General features: G+C 41.8%; 2 protein-coding genes across 9 annotated transcripts in view; one reads left to right on the top strand and one right to left on the bottom strand.

The window, feature by feature from the left end:
- Positions 1–18,253, bottom strand: part of plaub (plasminogen activator, urokinase b) — a 396,726-nt gene that overhangs the window by 270,722 nt on the left and 107,751 nt on the right. The window lies entirely within an intron of this gene.
- LOC126399408 (formin-like protein 1) overlaps positions 1–18,253 on the top strand; it is a 52,842-nt gene that overhangs the window by 24,084 nt on the left and 10,505 nt on the right. For all 8 annotated transcript variants that reach the window (XM_050059326.1, XM_050059327.1, XM_050059324.1 and 5 more), the window contains 12 exons: positions 1,190–1,266; positions 1,438–1,531; positions 9,349–9,423; positions 11,522–11,632; positions 11,834–11,983; positions 12,075–12,176; positions 12,431–12,674; positions 14,544–14,822; positions 14,941–15,065; positions 15,983–16,185; positions 16,279–16,513; positions 17,819–17,887. In XM_050059326.1, coding sequence (XP_049915283.1) covers positions 1,190–1,266; positions 1,438–1,531; positions 9,349–9,423; positions 11,522–11,632; positions 11,834–11,983; positions 12,075–12,176; positions 12,431–12,674; positions 14,544–14,822; positions 14,941–15,065; positions 15,983–16,185; positions 16,279–16,513; positions 17,819–17,887 — 1,764 coding nt within the window. The remainder of the gene's footprint in view (positions 1–1,189; positions 1,267–1,437; positions 1,532–9,348; positions 9,424–11,521; positions 11,633–11,833; positions 11,984–12,074; positions 12,177–12,430; positions 12,675–14,543; positions 14,823–14,940; positions 15,066–15,982; positions 16,186–16,278; positions 16,514–17,818; positions 17,888–18,253) is intronic.

Here is an 18,253-nt window from a genome sequence, read left to right as displayed (position 1 = left end):
TGATGGCGTTGCCATAGGTACGGCACGTGTGTTACATGTAACAGAGATGTTGCAGCTCTGCAATATAGCTGAATCAAATGAAGTTATATCCATTTTAATCTCTTCGTGCGAGCACTGAACACTTCCTTTTCTGTTGTACTACGGACAACAATTCGGGGAACAGCAATTCCGGTGTAGGCGGGTGTAAGGCAAAGCTTATCAGCCATTGGTCGTGGAAGTATGGAAGTACACGGATTTGGATCCAATCACATCACTGCCGCTGGGAGCCAGCACTAGTTCTATTACAACTTTCCTATGGGAATGTCCACAGACGACAGAGTCAGCCAGCGTGCTGACGTCATCAGCGTCTGTGTAAGAGACTAGGTGTAGCGGTACACAAAATTCATGGTGCAGTTGAATACGATACAGTGGTGTCACAGTGAGGTACGTTGTTGGTACAGCAAGAAAGGAAATGCCAGAGAAATTTACTTGATTTATAAGATTTTAAATGTATAAAAACTAACCTAATTTTGCCTTTTGGTTTTTCGTACAAAGCAGGAATTACAGTCTGGCTGAAATGGACTTGAAAATGTGAAAAGACTGAGAACTGTGTCGTACTGAACTGTAGAGTCAGACCAGTCAACTGTTTGTAAAAACTGTGTTACTACTGACATTAAAATGTCAATTCTTTCACCCACTGTGTGTGAGCGAGTCGACAGTCTGCTAAATACATGAATAAACATCTCTGTTAAATCGCAATCGCACATTTTTATCAAATCGTGCAGCACTACGAAACAGAAGTGGCTCCAAACACCAGACCTGTAGGTTATCAGAAGATCTTGTATTGCTGACGTTACTAACCATCTTGAAATGAGCTAGCTTAGCATAGCGTGCCTCCCAGTGTGTCTCACTGGGGGAGAATGTACTGGTTTGGGGGAGAATGTACTGGTTTGGGGGGTGGGAGGGACAGACATCATGTTACCTGTTACCGGTAACGTTTGGTTCGTAATGCGAACTGAACCGAAAGCCTTGTAAGGAACAGTTCAATACGAATGTCGTATTGTTACACCCCGACTACAAGCTCATGACTTTGAAATGAAAAGTCTAAATATTGAATCAATATAATTATCTCAGCTTACATCTCGTAATTCTGACCAAATATATTCAACATATATCTAATTTATATTTGTGCGTGTGTGTGTGTTGTCAGACTGGCTTCAACCTGGTGATGAAGCATCCTTCTTGTGTCAACGAGATCACGCTCAGCCTCAACAACAGGAACCCGAGGTGAACTGTCTAAACTCTGATATGTGTGTGTGATGTGTTTCTTGTGAGATAACTTTGATATCATGACTCTGATGTAACTCTGTGATGTAACTCTGTCAACATCACAACACACACAAAGACTTTCATAAAACATACTTCAGAATAATTGTGCATATTAACTGATCCTGTCAGGACCAAGGCGCTGGTGCTGGAGCTGCTGGCGGCCGTCTGTTTGGTCAGAGGAGGCCATGACATCATCCTCTCTGCCTTCGACAACTTTGAAGAGGTATTTAAACTTCTCTTCAGCCATGGTGGTGTTTACACCTGTGGATCCAGTGTTTGTCCTGCTGGTCTGACTCGTCACAACCAACAGTTTAACTCACTCTTATAAGGTGATGTGATGAGGAACTGGGTCGAGATTTAAATGTTTTAATAAGTTAGGGGTGTAAAGGTACGAAGAAGTCACGGTTTGGTGCAGCATTTATTTTGAACAGACAGTCGCGTCAAAGTGTCAAAGACAGTCACAGTCGTCCTCCTCCTGCAGGGGACTGACGTCACACTTTGACCACTGGAAACTTTGGCAAACTATTTTCATTATAAAAATAAGCAGCATTTCAAACACTTGTGTATTATTCTATACAAACACTTTCCCAAAAGGCAAAGGGCAACAACAGGTTAAAAAAACGGAGAGTATCACTGATGATGTGAAACTGAAAAAACAAAATAAATAGCATGAAAAAATAAAACTTGTTCATTAGGAGTGTTGCTGTGGCTGCTTTCACTCCTGTAGTTGGGTTCATTTGACGCACCAGAGGGAAGAAATTATATATTATTGCATTTTAGTTTCAGTCAGGTTCTTGTTCACACTGACTTTATGAACGAACCAAGAGGAGTAAACATGAAGGTCTCCCGACTGACAGGTAACTTCCTGATTGGACGGTTTTGGTGTTTGTCATCCTGCATCATCAGGAGGAGAAATCAAATCCTGGTGACTGACAGAAGTTTCCCCAGCAGCACTTTAATGCTTCTTAAGTGTTTATATTTATATTCATAGAGAAATAACTGATTGTGAGCATTATTAGGAGGCTGTTATCAGACTGCAGATCAATCGCATGTTCTGAATAACTAGTTCACACCCATTGGTAGCTTTGTCACCTTCTACCTATGCCAGTCCTCAATGCCTATGTGCAGTTTCACATAGATTGACTACGTCAGTGAGTAGAAAAACGTGGGACAGACAGAATGACTGACTGACAGAATGACACACTGACAGTTTCCGTGATTATGTACAGCATACCATACCATGACTTAGTCATACCAAACATTAGAAAACACCAACATTGGTCCACAGGGGGAGCCACAGCGATCGGTCGCATTTTAGCCATTTTGAAGCATTTTTCTGTTGTTATAGCGCCACCCAGTTGCCAATTAGAGTTAAATTTCTCCAGTCACCTTGAGGCGTCCTGTTCTACATATCTACCAAGTTTAGTAAAAATCCATATGGCGGTTAGGCCTAGATAAGAAATGAGCTCTCTAGCGCCCCCATTTTGTTTGATGGGGTCAATAATGGAGGGGTCCCCTCAGATTATGTGTGGTCATATGCCTACAAAGTTGCGTGGTGATGGGTGAAACCCTTGAGATGTTATACACCTTTATGTGATGAGCCACGCCCTCCGCAATATTCATTGCCTTATAGAAGCTCAGTTTTAGTAAGTTTTCCAACTTTTGCCAAGAGGGAACTTTAGATATTGGTCCCTAGATTATGTTCACCCAGTTTCATGCAGATCGCTCAAACTTCCTAGGAAGAGATCCATTTGAAGGGTTTTTCAAAAAATTCAAAATGGTGGAAAATCTATATAAGCGGAAGTTATGGGTTCTTGAGGCAAATGTGTTCCTCATGAGGAGAGGCATCTCTGTGCAAAGTTTCATGTCTCTAATAAGACATAATATATTGCTTCAAATTTCACATGGATTGACCAAGTCAGTGAGGAGAAAAACATGGAAAAGACACACACACACAGTTTTCATCATTATATAGTAAGATAAGATGACTAACATAAAGACAGGATGAAAAAAAGGCGTCTTGTCCAGTAATGACTCAGAGCTTCGGATCACTGTCACACACTTTTTAATGAACAGACAAAGCACACTGAGTTGGACACAGTAATTTAATCAGGGAAATTTCCCTCACTGACGTGCATATGGTTACCATGGTTACATGTATGCATTAGCATAAAGAGGTTATGGGATACACTTTATGAGATCACATACAGATTTCAGGATCAGCAGATGGATTTATTTGTTTAGCTGTTGCTACAATCTCATATCTGCATCATAAGATCTGTGGTTGGTTCGTTTCCTTTCACACCACAAACAAACTGCACCAGAGTCCGTTTGGAAGATTCACACCACAAACAAACTGCACCAGAGTCCGTTTGGAAGACACAGCTTTTCAAGTGGTCTCGGTTTGGTTGTTTGGTCTGCACCAGGGTTTGACTGACAGCTTTCACACCAGCTCAAACAAACCGCACTAACAAACAGACCTGAGTTTATTTTAACTGATCCAAACAGGTCAGGAGTGAAAGCATGTTAAGTGCTATACATCGTAGGGAACTGGACTTGCTTGAGTTTCTTGAGGACGTTTCACCTCTTATTCAAGAGTCTTCTTCAGTTCTGACTGACTGGTGCAGAGTGGCAGGCTTTGAACTCTGCGTGGGTGTGAACCCTTACAGAGTCGTTGAGGTCACACGTGAGTCGTTGACTCACCCGGCCATCATGTGTGTCGTTAGGGTCAGATATGTCAGTGTTACAGTTAGTTGGCCTTGGCTATATTTGAAAATATTGGAAAATTCAAAACGCCCAAACATTTATGACCCAGGTGATCAGGAATGTCATTTGTGCTCACCACAGTGTGACTGACTCGCACGCCAAGCTGCTAGTTGTGCCAACCTCAGCACGTGTTGCTCACAGCGTACAGCTAAAAATATGCAAACATAACTGACTCTTGGGAACTTTGCCTCCACATTACACGCATCAATCTACATACCGTGTGTTCTGTGTGTGACTGTGTACACTGGACTGTGAGAGGGACTGCGGTCTGAATACATGACCCTGTAGGTCTGTAATATATGTGTGCTGTTATACCTACACCTGAGTTTCTACACCAGAACACTATTTGGATACCCTGGCAACAATCGAAACTTTTGTAATAAAAATGTATTAAATCAAAACAATGTGACGGTGTTAAAATGGAGTCTGTTAGAGAGAATCATCAGCTGAACCTGCAGCTCCTCTCAGCTTTATAGAGCTTTATAATAAGCTTTAGCTCATTGTTTATCTGTCAGGTCTGCACCTTTACTTCTTAGTTTTCTCTCGCTGCTCTCAATTTTCAGCCTCAGCTGTTTTAGAGAAGAAGCTGTAAAAACCTTCAGTAGTCTGCCTGCTCAAACTCAGATAGAGACCAGCTGGTGAACATAGCTGAGCACTGAGCAGCTGAAGTTTAGGACTTCATCAGGTGGACACAAACATGACCCCAGGTCAGTGATCATGTCTGAGTATATAGTGGGAATTATTATACCCTATAAAGTGGACTCAAAGTATCCCACAATGCACCGTGAAAAGTAGGAAGGAATGGACAGACAAGATGGATACAGGGATGACTCAGCCCACATTATTTTAAACTGAAGCTTAACATGCAAGTGCTATCAGTGTTTCAGCACCCACATTCCAGCAGCCCTTTACTGCTCTGAAAATCAGGTTAGGGGGAACCCCAGACCCACCTGCCCCCCCGTCAGCTGCTCTGCCCAGTTGTCCCGCCGCCAGATGAAACTGACCGAAGAGGCGTAAATATGTGAAACACTTGTCGAGGTGCCTCTGACCTCTCCTTGGCCCTCTCTCTTCTTTGCCTGAGAAAGCAGCAACTGTTGGCCTCCTGCTGCTTCAACAGCGCAGACAGAAAGGAGCATAAACCTGAACTAGGATGGTCTAATATTAGTTCATGTCAGTGATGTTAGAAACCTGCCCTGCAACACAAGAGTTTAACATCTGCTGCTGACCACAGTGGCTGTTGGATTCAGATCTTGACCACTTGTAATTTCCTCGCAGTAACCCAGAGCTGCCAGCATCAACTGCCTTTTTAATTCCAGGAACACTTACAACAGCAGTTTAATTAGACTCAATGGTCTTTTACTAGAGACAGTTTGACCTCAGTTATTTGCCTTTAAGTGTCCAGGGGGAAAACACGAGACAGAAACAGAAACTAATTGATTTTAATTTGCTGGACTGAATATAAACTTTGCCTCTGCTCTGCTGAGGATAGTCCCAGTGCCGGGCAGAGCACAGAACAATCTACACCCAAATAAAAGTACAATTACTCCCTTAAAAAATGACTCAAGTAAAAGTAAAAAAAGCACCTGGCTAATACATTTATCAAGGGGTTACTTTCCATTTTAATATTTTATAGGGTGTGCGAGTGAGTGCAAAATAATAAGATAACAGCACTCGTTAAGAGTTTATTTTAATGAAGTAATTACCCTAACTCCTTCTAATGAGGGTTATTCATTATAAAAGGTCAAAAAAAAAGAACATTAGCCCTCTTTTAAATCGCATTTTCAAGGTGGCAATTTCATGTCGTTATGCTACCTTGCCCTTCTGTATAAAAGGGGACAGAGTTGTCTCAGATATAAGCCGGCAGCGGAGGTATTAAAAGTGCCGAAAGGCGTCTGTGTAAAAGGGACAGCAAGGACTAGGCAGGGCAGGAAGTGTGACATTTTGATGATGTGTTGTGTGTGACCCACCGAAGATTTTAAAAAGCAACTGATAGCAGTTAGCAGCTAACTCAAACTTCAAACCAGTGGCTGAAAATGTCCGCAAATTGGGGAAATAACGAGGTCTGGGAGTTCCTTACCCTTCGGCCAGGGTACGAGATCAGGGGGCAGTAAATGATTGTTATTGCCGAGTTATGCCATTGTTATTGTATATAAAGGGCTCTCAATGCATATGTTATGCGTCACATCAGAGGCCGATACTGTTGTGTTTCATGTCACACCTCTTTTGCTTTTGTGATGCTGCCATACTGTCTGTATTCACACACTGGGGCGGCACGATAAAAATACAAAGGCCACTTAAAGACGGGACTTTGTAGCAGCACTGTAGTGCGATCTCGATGTAAAAAGGGCTAAAGCTAACGTCAGCTAGCTAACTACATTTTCACCTCCTACAGTTTGTGCAACTCACTGCAGTGTGCTTGCGGAGGTTTAAAGAGTTTTTAAAAGTGGAGATCTCAGAGTTTTTCATGAGGCACAGCAGCACTTCATGTTACTGTTGTCGTTTTTAGATTTTAGTATAAAAAGTGTGGTCAGAGATTGTATTTGGAGGCTTCCTCTTGTTCTGGGTTTTGCACTGTCATCATCACATCGTGGTCAAAAGACAGGTGGTGCTTCCTTTTCTTCCAGGCAGCTGGAAACTTGGCGTCTGCAGTAGAGGTGCTTCCTACATGCTTCCCAGAGTAGAAGTACAGTTTTAAAAAAGGAAACATTAAGAGCACTCATTCCTTCATTACATCTTTGTTGTCCTGAGAGCGTTTGTGTCCTGACACCGAGGCATCTGACCGCCTGAGGCAGAGCACATTGTAAACATTTCAGACCCCCTTCACTCAAATATGTGTTTTTCTTTTATTTATGTTTTCTAAAATGTCTGACCCTGACTAAATGGACTTGTATCTGTGCAACGTTTGTCACCAGAGAGGTGTTTCTTTACTGCAGGGGGCGCAGTCTGTGCATGTCAGTCACATGAGAAAGTAGCACTAGCAGAGCGCAAAATATTTTTTGAATGTATGAATGAACTTAGCGTAGAAACAGCTGTTATGGCATGTCATGTGGGCCGCACTGCGTCACCTCACGTTACCCCCACACACTGCAAACACATGTCATTTATTCCAGCCAGAGAGAAGCGATCAGGTGAAGTGTTTACACCGCCGCTCTCATTGAGCATAAGAATCTCATTGGTGACTCTAAATTGTCCGTAGGTGTGAATGTGAGTGTGAATAGTTGTCTGTCTCTATGTGTCAGTCCTGTGATAGTCCGGTGACCTGTCCAGGGTGAACCCTGCCTCTCACCCAGTGTCAGCTGGGATAGCCCCCCCCCCCCGACCCCCAACAGGATAAGCGGTTATGAAAATGAATGAATGAATAAACAGGTGCTCATTTAATTTTTTTTTATCAAACAAACTGGAGAAAATAGTGGATTTGTTGGGGACTATTTTCAGCAGCGGATTAATCCTCATTTAGTGCCCTAGTGAGTATTTGTGGCAGCAGGACGCTGTGTCTAAATAAACTGCAGTGTGTGTGTGTTCATGGTGATGAAGTGACACAGTGTGGCTCACTGATGTGTTTTAACAACAGTGGATCTCTACGGCTCAGAGGAAGAAGATACCAGGCTTTGATACACACACACACACACACACACACACACACACACACACACACACACACACACACACACATTTACTTGTCAGCAGACACACTCAGTGTTTGTTTGGTCTTTTAATGGGATTTGTTGAGAATAAGAGAAATGTAGAATATCATCCTTTAATAAAGAAGAAATGAGACAATGAGGTGACAAGTCCTCACCTCACCTGGCTGATGAGTGCAGCATCAGTTATCACAGCAGTGACTTGAGTATCACAGTGAGCACCGCTTGTTTTGATGCCACAGCAATGCCAACGTGTGTGTGTGTGGGCGAGAGAGAGGGAGTTGGAGAAAGATGGAGGGTGCGATAGATTGGTTGTAGAGTAGAGGCAGGCGGGTGGGCACTGAGCCAGCAGCTGGCTCATGTGTCCCTCAGTAGCAGAGCGTGGGCATTGTTTTGGGTTGTGCAGGCTGTCAGGTTGGCGTGCTGCATTATTTAGCGGACATGAGTGGGCAAAAAGGGGGAGGCAGAGGAGGAGACCGCAAACACAGAGAGGGACTGCTTCTAATAGATGAGACAGGGAAGCTGCTGAGCTGTTAGTTTAAAACAAATCATCATTCAAACACTTTTTTTATGTTGTTCCTCAAAATCCTCATTTGTGTCAGGGTGTGCCTGCAAAACACCAAACACACTCGACTGTGTGTGACACAGTAATTGTCCTGCACAGTGAAACTGGCTTTATTATTTGCATTATTTGTTCCTGAACTGAGGTGAACATGAAACTACGTTCAGGACCACACTGAATTATCCTCTGATTCATTAGATCAATAGATAGATAGATAGATAGATAGATAGATAGATAGCTGCATTACTGTAATGTTGTTTTGGATATTTCTGTGTGAGCACACTGCCCCCATGTGTGAACATGTGGAGAAAACAAAACTCAAGTGTATCTAGTCCATCATCAGGAGCCTGTCTCAGAGGACGTCACTGCTCAGATCACAGTCAGATAAGGAACTCCCTTCACTGTCTCAGTACGTGAACACACAGAAGGAATTTGACGCTGTGTTTTTGCATTGCTCTCAGGAACTTACACAGAAGTATTCCAGTCCCTCCAGGATCTCGTGGACTTTGTTCGGGGCGATTGTTGTGGCCAGAAGTGCCTGACATCATGGCAGCTTTTCTGAAAACAATTGCGATGCATGTTGCTGTGTTTTTAGGCAATTCTTTGTGCTTAAATTAAGCGCAAAAAAAAGAGAAAGAAAAGATATTTATATAAATATTATATAAAAAACATAAAAAGCAACGACTGACAGTGAAAATAAAATTTGCACATGCAAATCAAATTTTCTGTAAGTTTTAAAATGTACAAATAGTAAAAGGAAATAATATTTAGTGTATGTGCATGTGGTGCATTAAAAACTATAAAATTATAATCTAAATCAGGAGCAGTGGATGTTTTGGTGTTATTGGACAGTTTGACTGATTCACCTGTTCATCAGAGTGACGGCTTGCGGGAGGAAACTGTTGTGTCAGGTTGTTTTATCGTACAGAGCTCTGTGGAAGTTATATTTAACACATCAACAGTTCATCACGAAACACACTAAAAAGAACAGAAGATGACTAATGATGTGTAGTTTCAGTCCACCTGCTGTGATCTGATGCGTACTCTCTCTCTCCTCTCAATGTGTTTCAGGTGTGTGGAGAGAAAAGCAGGTTTGAGAAGCTGATGGAATATTTCCGTCACGAGGACAACAACATCGACTTCATGGTAAAGTTCAACAACAATAACAATCTCTCAGTTAAACAGTCAGTCGTCCAATGAGCCTGCAAGTGATGTTATGTGAGGTTACACTATATACACATACACTCACTGGCCACTTTATTAGGTACACCTGTTTAACTGCTCGTTAATGCAATCAGTCAATCAGGTGTCAGCAGCTCAGTAACATTCAGTCATGTAGACATGGTGAAGACGAGCTGCTGAAGTTCAAACGGAGCATCAGAATGATGAAGAAAGGTGATTGAAGTGACTTTGAACGTGGCATGGTTGTTGGTGTATTTCAGAAACTGAAAATCTGGATATTTTTAATCATAAACTAAAAAGCTCATCTATTTAGTCTGGCCTTTATGTAATGTTTTATAACTGTATAGTTTTGTCATTTATCTCGTCATGCTTATTTGATTATCATTATTATTATTTAATTTGTTTTTTTGTTTTTAATCAAAATTTTATTGTTTTCATTTATTAAACTATTTTTATTTATTTTGTTTAACATTGGCTTGTAAAGCACTTTGAAGGGCAATGATTTGTTTCAAAAGGTGAAATATAAGTAAGTTTGGGTGACTGATTGATATAAAACATGATAATAGAAACACAATCAATGATGCCCATCATAGCTTAAAGGGATAGTGCACCCAAAAATGTAAATTCAGCCATTATCTACTCACCCATATGCCGAGGGAGGCTCAGGTGAAGTTTTAGAGTCCTCACATCACTTGCAGAGATCCAAGGGGAGAGGAGGTAGCAACACAACTCCACCTAATGGAGGCTGACGGCGCCCCAGATTCAAACGTCCAAAAACACATAATTGAAACCACAAAGTAGATAATGGCTGAATTTTCATTTTTGGGTGCACTATCCCTTTAATAGAGCACAAGATGATGTCTAAAAGATCCATCATGTAAAGAAAAAAGAGAAGAAAAAAATCGTCACATTTGAGAAACTTTGGTAAATTTGGTATTTTTGCTTAATAAATATCAAAATACTGAACTGATTATCAGAATAGTAGATTAAGTTTCTATCTATTGAATAATTGATGCAGCACTGCATGGAACGTAAAAGAACTATAAAAGCAATTTTAACAATTTGCAGTATTTATTCTCCGTAATCAAAGGTAGGGCTGCAACGATTAGTCGACTAATCGATGACTAATCGGTTTGAGTCATTTTTCATAGAAAAGTACTATAAAGTACCCAAAATACTCTTATTGCAGCTTCTTACGCTCAAATATCGGCAGCTTTACACACTCTCCCATGACGGTGAACTAAAACCATTTGGCATGAGCACGAAACAAGACATTAGATGACATCATTTTGGGGTTTGGGAGACACAGACTGACATTTGTCAACATTTTAACACATTTTTCTATAAAATGATTCGTCGACTAATCAAAGAAATAATTGACAGATTAGAACAATTGACAAAGTAGAACCTGCTGCCTCGTCCTGCATGTTTGTATTCTTATGTTCTCACTCTGATTTGACATCTGTAGCTGCTGCAGGTTAAAGTGTAGATGAATGAATACCATGTAAACACAGCATGAATGCACAGAGGGTGAAGTTGCTCAGGTGACGTGGACACAGGGCTGCAACTAACACTTACTTTCATAATCATTTAATATGCCAGTTATTTCCTCTCTTAGACGTTTGGTCCATAAAACATCAGAGAACAATGAAAAATGCCGTCACAGTTTCATGGAGCACAAGATGTCGCCATTCTGTTCAACCAGCCGTCAGCCAGGTGTTTGGTTTTCTCACATTTGAGAAACTGGAACTGTGACTTGACATTTGTGCTCGATAAATTACTAAAACTGAAAAGTTGATTAATTGATTAATCGAGTTCCTGTCGATTGATGAGTGAAACATGAAAAGAAAACAAACTGATTTTGAGACCAATTTTAACAATTTTCTATTTTTGTTTTCCTCAATCACCACAGTCGACTCAGCCTGATCTGACCTGTGTAAATCTACATGACAGACCATAATACTCACACCTACAGTCACAGTCAAAGCTTCTCTTTGCAGACGAGGCGTCCTGTCCTGCATGTGACTGTTTAAGTGATGTAGTTCCTCTGTGTGTCCACCAGGTGGCCTGTATGCAGTTCATCAACATCGTGGTCCACTCAGTGGAAAACATGAACTTCAGAGTCCACCTGCAGTACGAGTTCACTCATCACGGGCTGGACGACTACCTGGAGGCAAGTTTGACCTTTGACCCTTCAGTCATACGGTCACACACTAAATCCTTAAACATGTGGGCATTTTATTCTGCAGTTAGACTCAGAACCCACTGATGAATCACACTGACAGAATGTTACATTCATTCTGTGCATGTGTAACGTGTTACTCAGTGACATCATGGTGATTATTGTTCTTTAAATATCTGTGTTTGTGAGCAGAGGTTAAAGTTCACAGAGAGCGACAGGCTGCTGGTGCAGATTCAGGCCTATCTGGACAACGTGTTCGATGTGGGAGCTCTGCTGGAGGACGCAGAGACCAAGAACGCTCTGCTGGAGCACATGGAGGAGCTGCAGGAGCACAACACGCAGGTACACACACACACACACACACACACACACACAGACGCACACAGTGTGTATGACGGTAATCACAATGTATGAATGAACCTTTGTGTGACAGCTGAGCTCCAGGCTTCAGGAGAGTGAGAGGGAGGCGATGGAGAAAGCGTCAGAGATGGAGAAGAAGCTCATTCAGACGACAAAAGAGGTGGAGCTCTTAAAGGTGGAGTACACTCTTCTTCTCTTGATGATTTACTATTCTTAAAGGAAAAGTACAACCTGGGTTTTGTCTTCAGAGCTGTGGTTGTTTCTGTTATAACTGTTTGCAGCAAAGTAATTTACAACATGGCGTTACTGAAAAAAAATGTTTATGGTTAGTATTTGATTCTTTAGGCCACTTTACTGTGATATTTATGGTCATATACACAGACTTCCTCCTGTCTCCTGACTGTGTCCGTATCGCACTGTTCATCGTAGGAGAGTCTGCGTGAATCCTGCTCCCAGGTGACCCTGCTGCAGCAGCGAGAACGAGAGAGAGAGCTCGAACGTGAGCGGGAAAGAGAGCGCGAGAGAGACAGAGATCGATGCACTCAGGCCCTGAGGGAGCTGGAGGTTAAAGTCCAGGCTCTGGTGGAGCAGGGGCTGGTCAGGATGGAGCGCTCCTCCTCTGGACAGCTGGATGTTCAGGTGGTCCCTGTCATCCAGCACGTGATCCAGAAAGGTCAGAGCTGCTGATCGTGTCACACCAGCAGACTGGAATAATCACTATTACTATTATTAGTCTAATTACCTGAGAGCCACTGGCCAGCTTGTTCTCTCACAGGAGGGCCAGTATTCACTCATTTTTTCCTGCTGCTCTGCGTGATAGGGAATCAGCTTCCTCCTCCACAGATGAGACAGGAAGCAGTCACATTAAACGCCATGAAAAGAGTTTCACTTCTCTTCAAACTCTCTGTCCTCCAGGTCAGGCTGTATTTGAGGTTCACATAGAGACACTTTGGTGCCACGTCTGTCACCTTTAAAAGCTGAATGTGAAATGAAATGTCAAATGTTATGCTCAGATTTTGCAGCCTTGGAACTGTGGAGAAATATGAATTAGAAAAATGCATATTTGTGGGACAGATTTAATGCTAAATTCCTAATATTTGATGGGCCTCCTGCTCACACAGCATGCTGTTACTATGATGAATTAGAAATAAGATGTTTGTATTAAATTAGTCACAAACGTTGATAAAGTTTCCACATTGAGTTATAATGTCTCTAATTTCTCAGCAGCCAGCACCGATTCTTTATTGACCACAAGTTTAATTCATACTCCGGCAGCCTCCTCTGCAGGTGGTGTGATTACAGATGAAGTCAATGTGAAGACATGAGCGGACATCAAATTCACTGTCCACTGGGTGGTGTGAATTAAAGGCAAAGACTTGTTTTTGCAGGTTGAAAATCAGCTTATGTGGAGACGTCAGTTCAGTTATCTGGAAACAACTCAGTTATTTTGCACTAATTATCAGTGAAATGTTTCATTTTCATGTCAGTGATTACAATTAGTTGCTCAGCTAGCGTAACAGTTCACGGCATCATGTTTTCGGGTTGTCTGTGCGTCTGTAAGTCCTATTCTCATGAACGTGATATCTCATGAACGCAAAGAGGGATTTTCTTCAATTTTTGCCACAAATGTCCCCTTGGACTCAGTGATGAACTGATTTGACTCTGGGGGTCAAAAGTCAAAGGTCAAGGTCACCATGACCTTGCATCTGTTTCATTCTTGTGAACACAATATCTCAAGAACGTCTTTATGGATTTTATTTATTTTTTATTTATTTTATTTTTTTCAAATTTGGCACAAACATCCACTTGGACCTAACAATGAACTGATTAGGTTTTTTTGGACGAAGGTCACAGTCCATTTCATTCTTGCGAACGTGATATCTCAAGAGCAGCTTGAGGGAATTTCTAAGGTTTTGCAAAAATTGGCTCGGCTAAAAACAACAAGCCTTACCGTCTGTTGGATGTCACATTTGGCCTTCGTCGTGTTCTTCTCTCTACATGGCATCATACCACACCGGGACCGTTCTGCCTGCCCAATTTTGTACACTTGCAGTTCTTGTTTATTTGATAATTTTTCTTTGATATTTGTGTTTCTAACATAAGTACCTGTAAGCAAAAAGGATTTGTAGTGAAACTGTTCCTTTTCGTTCAGCTTTGCCAAATGGAAAAAGGCTTCCAGGGGGAGATCTGCACTCTGTCTTCTTTTGTTGTTGTGTTCGGGATGTTCCTGGGCACAGTGTGCAGGTGAGGTCGGGACTTTTTAAAAAAGAAACGACCATAAGACCGTAAGCAAGCTCAGAAAATCACGGACACAGTGACAGAAAAAACACAATATAGTGAGGCGAGAAGCCAAGAGGACAAAGCTCGTTCCAAAATGAGGGTGAATGTGTGGCGGCTTTAACTTTCACTTTTCCTGACGATACCGTTTACAAACGTTAAACTCTAGTTCCTGCATAGTGCACCTTTAAATTTTATCCAGAAAGGTCTACTGGCTCCACTTCATGACAGCACAGAGCTGAGAGTGTCTTTATTCTCCCCACAGCTAAAGAAGAAACAGATTCAGGTAAAGACCAGGAGGCATCTCCCTCCTCCTCAGACCTTCAGCCTCAACTCTCTGAGGCTCCTCTGCAGTCAGCGACAGTACAAGCTCCTCCACCACCACCGCCTCCTCCTCCACCTCCCCCTCCTCCTCCACCTTCAGGCTCAACTCCTCCTCCTCCTCCTCCTCCTCCTCCACCACCACCAGCAGCTCCACCACCCCTGCTGCCTCCTGGAGGTGGTACGACCCAGCCATCAGGGGATGTGACTGATGGGAGCTCAGGTGAGTTCACCTGGCTCTCGTTCTGCTTAAAGAAAAGTCTGAGAAATAAACAGATTTTTTTTTTCATTATTTAGATTTTCCATTTTAGAAGATGAACATTTTTTCATTTTTCTTCCAGGCTGTAAAAAGAAGAAGCCGATTCAAACCAAATACCGAATGCCACTGTTGAACTGGCAGGCTCTTAAATCCAACCAGGTGGCAGGAACCATCTTCAACGAGCTGGACGACGAGCACGTCTTAGAGGTTTGTGTCCGTCTCCGTTTCCACTTCATACAATGTGAGAGCATCTTTCCAGAGCATGAAAACCCACTGACTCTCCCACACACACAGTGAAACAGTTTCTTCATTATATTTTAATACAGTAATCAGAAATATTTGGATTTAAATGGTCTAATTAAACTTGCAGTGTACATAAGTCCTTAGCAGCCTTTTACACTGTGTCAGTTATTATAAGAAGACCTGTAATGTCATAAAACAGTTTGTATTATGTCTGTATTCATATTGTTCAGCGGTGGACAGTGAGGGTTCTAATGCAGTTTTAATTTAATAAAGAATATCTCCTTTAAAACAGTATTATATTTTACTTTGTCCTTTATTTGTCTCTCTGGTCTGAATCATTTCCACGGTGTCACTTATACAATAGATTTTTTCATGGTGGACATTTTGACTTGTAGCAGGAAAAGCACGGGTGGAACAAACAGTGGCTGTGGTCCATCTGGTCTTTTTCCTGTTGGTACAAGCCAAAATTTCTGCTGTGAAAAAGGTCTGTTTACACCAAAACCGCACCAAGCAGTGGTGAAGTGCGGCCTGTGGCGAGCTACCATGCAATGGCAATGGAAAGCTGCGGCAGTCGCTCTGAGAGCTGGCCAGCTGTTAAATTTTGTGGCGGAGTGCAACAGATCTTTAAGCTGGGGACAGTTTAACTTCTAGCAGCGAATTGCGGGGAGTTGTATTCTTGTATCTACATGTCATGTTGACTTATGTTACAAAGATCTTCCTCCCGCCTGAAACACATAAACGCACCTCCTTACTGCAGACAGATGTTATCACTGCTGAGCGCTGCACTTTGCTGCTGCTTGATATGTTTTCCGCGTGAGAAATTTCTTGACATGAGCCACGTCCATCTGTTCTAATTCACCTCTGCATATTTCTGTTCTCAGGAGCTGAACATGGCGACTTTTGAGGAGCAGTTTAAGACCAAGGCGCAGTCCGCCCCTGTAGAGCTCGGGACCCTCAAGATGAAACTGGCCCATAAGACCCCCAGTAAAGTGTCTCTAATGGAGCCCAACAGGGCCAAAAACCTGGCTATCACCCTGCGCAAGGAGGGAATGGCTGCATCTGATATCTGCTGCGCAATTGAGACGTATGTACCAAAAATCATCTGATCAATCTGACTGTGAATCATCTGTTGTTTCAGTTTTATTATTCAACACGAGTGTCACTGGCGGCTCCGCAGGTACAACCAGAGAGCTCTGAGCCTGGACTTCCTGGAGCTCCTGGAGCGTTTCATCCCCACAGAGTACGAAATGAAGCTCATCCACAACTACGAGTACGAAGGCAGGCCCCTGGACGAGCTCAGCGAGGAGGACCGCTTCATGGTGCTCTTCAGCAAGATCCCGCGGCTCTCACAGCGCATCAGCACGCTCACATTCATGGGCAATTTCCCCGAGAGCGTCCAGCTAATACAGCCGGTGAGTTCATGAAGGAGGGTTCAGTAAATTTAACTGTGTCAGAGAAGAGACTGAAGGTCGGAGGCATCACGTCCCTACACTGAAGATGTGTGAGGAAATAGTCCCGTCATTAAAGATTGTTTTATCAGCGAAAACTTCCGTATGTTATTGAAAGCGTGTTTTATATGAAGGAGTGTTAACGTGACGCTGAGTTAAAACAAATCAGAGATTTCAAGAATAAAGTCAGAACACTACAGAAATAGAGTCATGATTTTGAGAAAAAAATCATTGTATTAAACTCTAAATGATGTAATTATGTATGTAAATTATTGTAGAAAAAACTCATAAATTTAATGGCAGGAAGTCGATGCAGTCGACACAGTATAAAGAGCAACAACATCAATGTAGGAGGGAAGTTGTGATGGATGAATTGGTCCAGCGCAGGACTTTCCCCCAGGAGAGCAGGGTTTGTGTCCCATCTGAGGCCTTGGTTTGTTATTTTTAGACTTAGTTAAATATGAGTTTTTAGGATGTATAAAGCTGCTGAATGCACACTTCTACATAATCTTTGTCACTCTGTACACGTCACCTGACTTTCTGGCAAAAAAAAAAAAATTCTCAATTTTTTTTAAATCTCAAAATATTTTGACTTTATTCTCAAAATCTCCAATTATTTTCTTCCTCAATGTGGCCCAAGTACTCTCTACTAGGACTAAGTCTTTATTTATTAATTTCTTTATTTGGATTCCCATTAGCGTCCACAGAGGGGTCGCTATAGTCCACACAAAAATAGTGACAATAAAAGCAATCAGCAAGTATTAGTAAAACAAAAAAGGCAAAACATGCCAAATCTAAGGGTCAGAAAACAAGTGAAATACATATTGAATGTCAATTAAGTCAATATTATATAACTGATTTCAAATGAATAGATAAATATGCCTATGAAGTAAATCCTGAAATAATTTAATGAGGCTTTAGATATATAAATACATTTAAATATTTACGTATTTATTGCCTTATTTATTTATTGCAGAATTTATTTCATAGCCATATTTATTTATTTTGTAGGCTGATTTATTTCTGTATTTAATATTGGCTTGAATGACAAAAAAATGAAAAAATCAAAAAGCATGAAGGGTGAAACACACTCTGATAATTCAGCTTAATGTCCTAAACAACAGAACTGTCTGTTTTAACAGATGAGGCCAGATCTAAATCAAACATGACAGACTACTTTAATCTGCTCATTTTATACAGTTTGGATTTCTGTAAATATATTTGGTTGAGAAACAAATAATTAATCTCAGTTTCAACTCTGTCTGGCAGCAAATGAATGCCATCATCGCTGCGTCGATGTCGATCAAATCCTCCAGCAAACTGAAGAAAATCCTCGAGGTGAGTACACAACTTGTTATAACAATTAAATGTGTTTGAACTTCAGCTGATGTTCGACCGATGTTTTATACTTCTGACTCAACATCACGTCTCTGTGCTGTGTGGGAGTCATTTGTAGAAAAGAATTGCACAGTTGGATATTAATTGTAAAGTCTTAAAGTTGAAGAACTCTGAATTACAGCTAAAAGATCAGTTTAAGCCCCGTCTCTACCAAACCCTTTCAGTCCAGTCCCTTTGGAACCAGCAGTAACCCTTCAGACATGGTACCTAGACCCTCGGTCTGTTCAGACAGTCCTCTTAAATGTGGGCGGGGTTGTTGTCACTCACTGCTCCGTCCAGCACTCGCTGTATTTCCTCATCAGCGGT

Source organism: Epinephelus moara, chromosome 13, assembly GCF_006386435.1.
Source record: "Epinephelus moara isolate mb chromosome 13, YSFRI_EMoa_1.0, whole genome shotgun sequence".
NCBI lineage: Eukaryota > Metazoa > Chordata > Actinopteri > Perciformes > Serranidae > Epinephelus > Epinephelus moara.
Note: the sequence above shows the minus strand (reverse complement) of the source record. Positions and strands in the feature narration are given on the sequence as shown.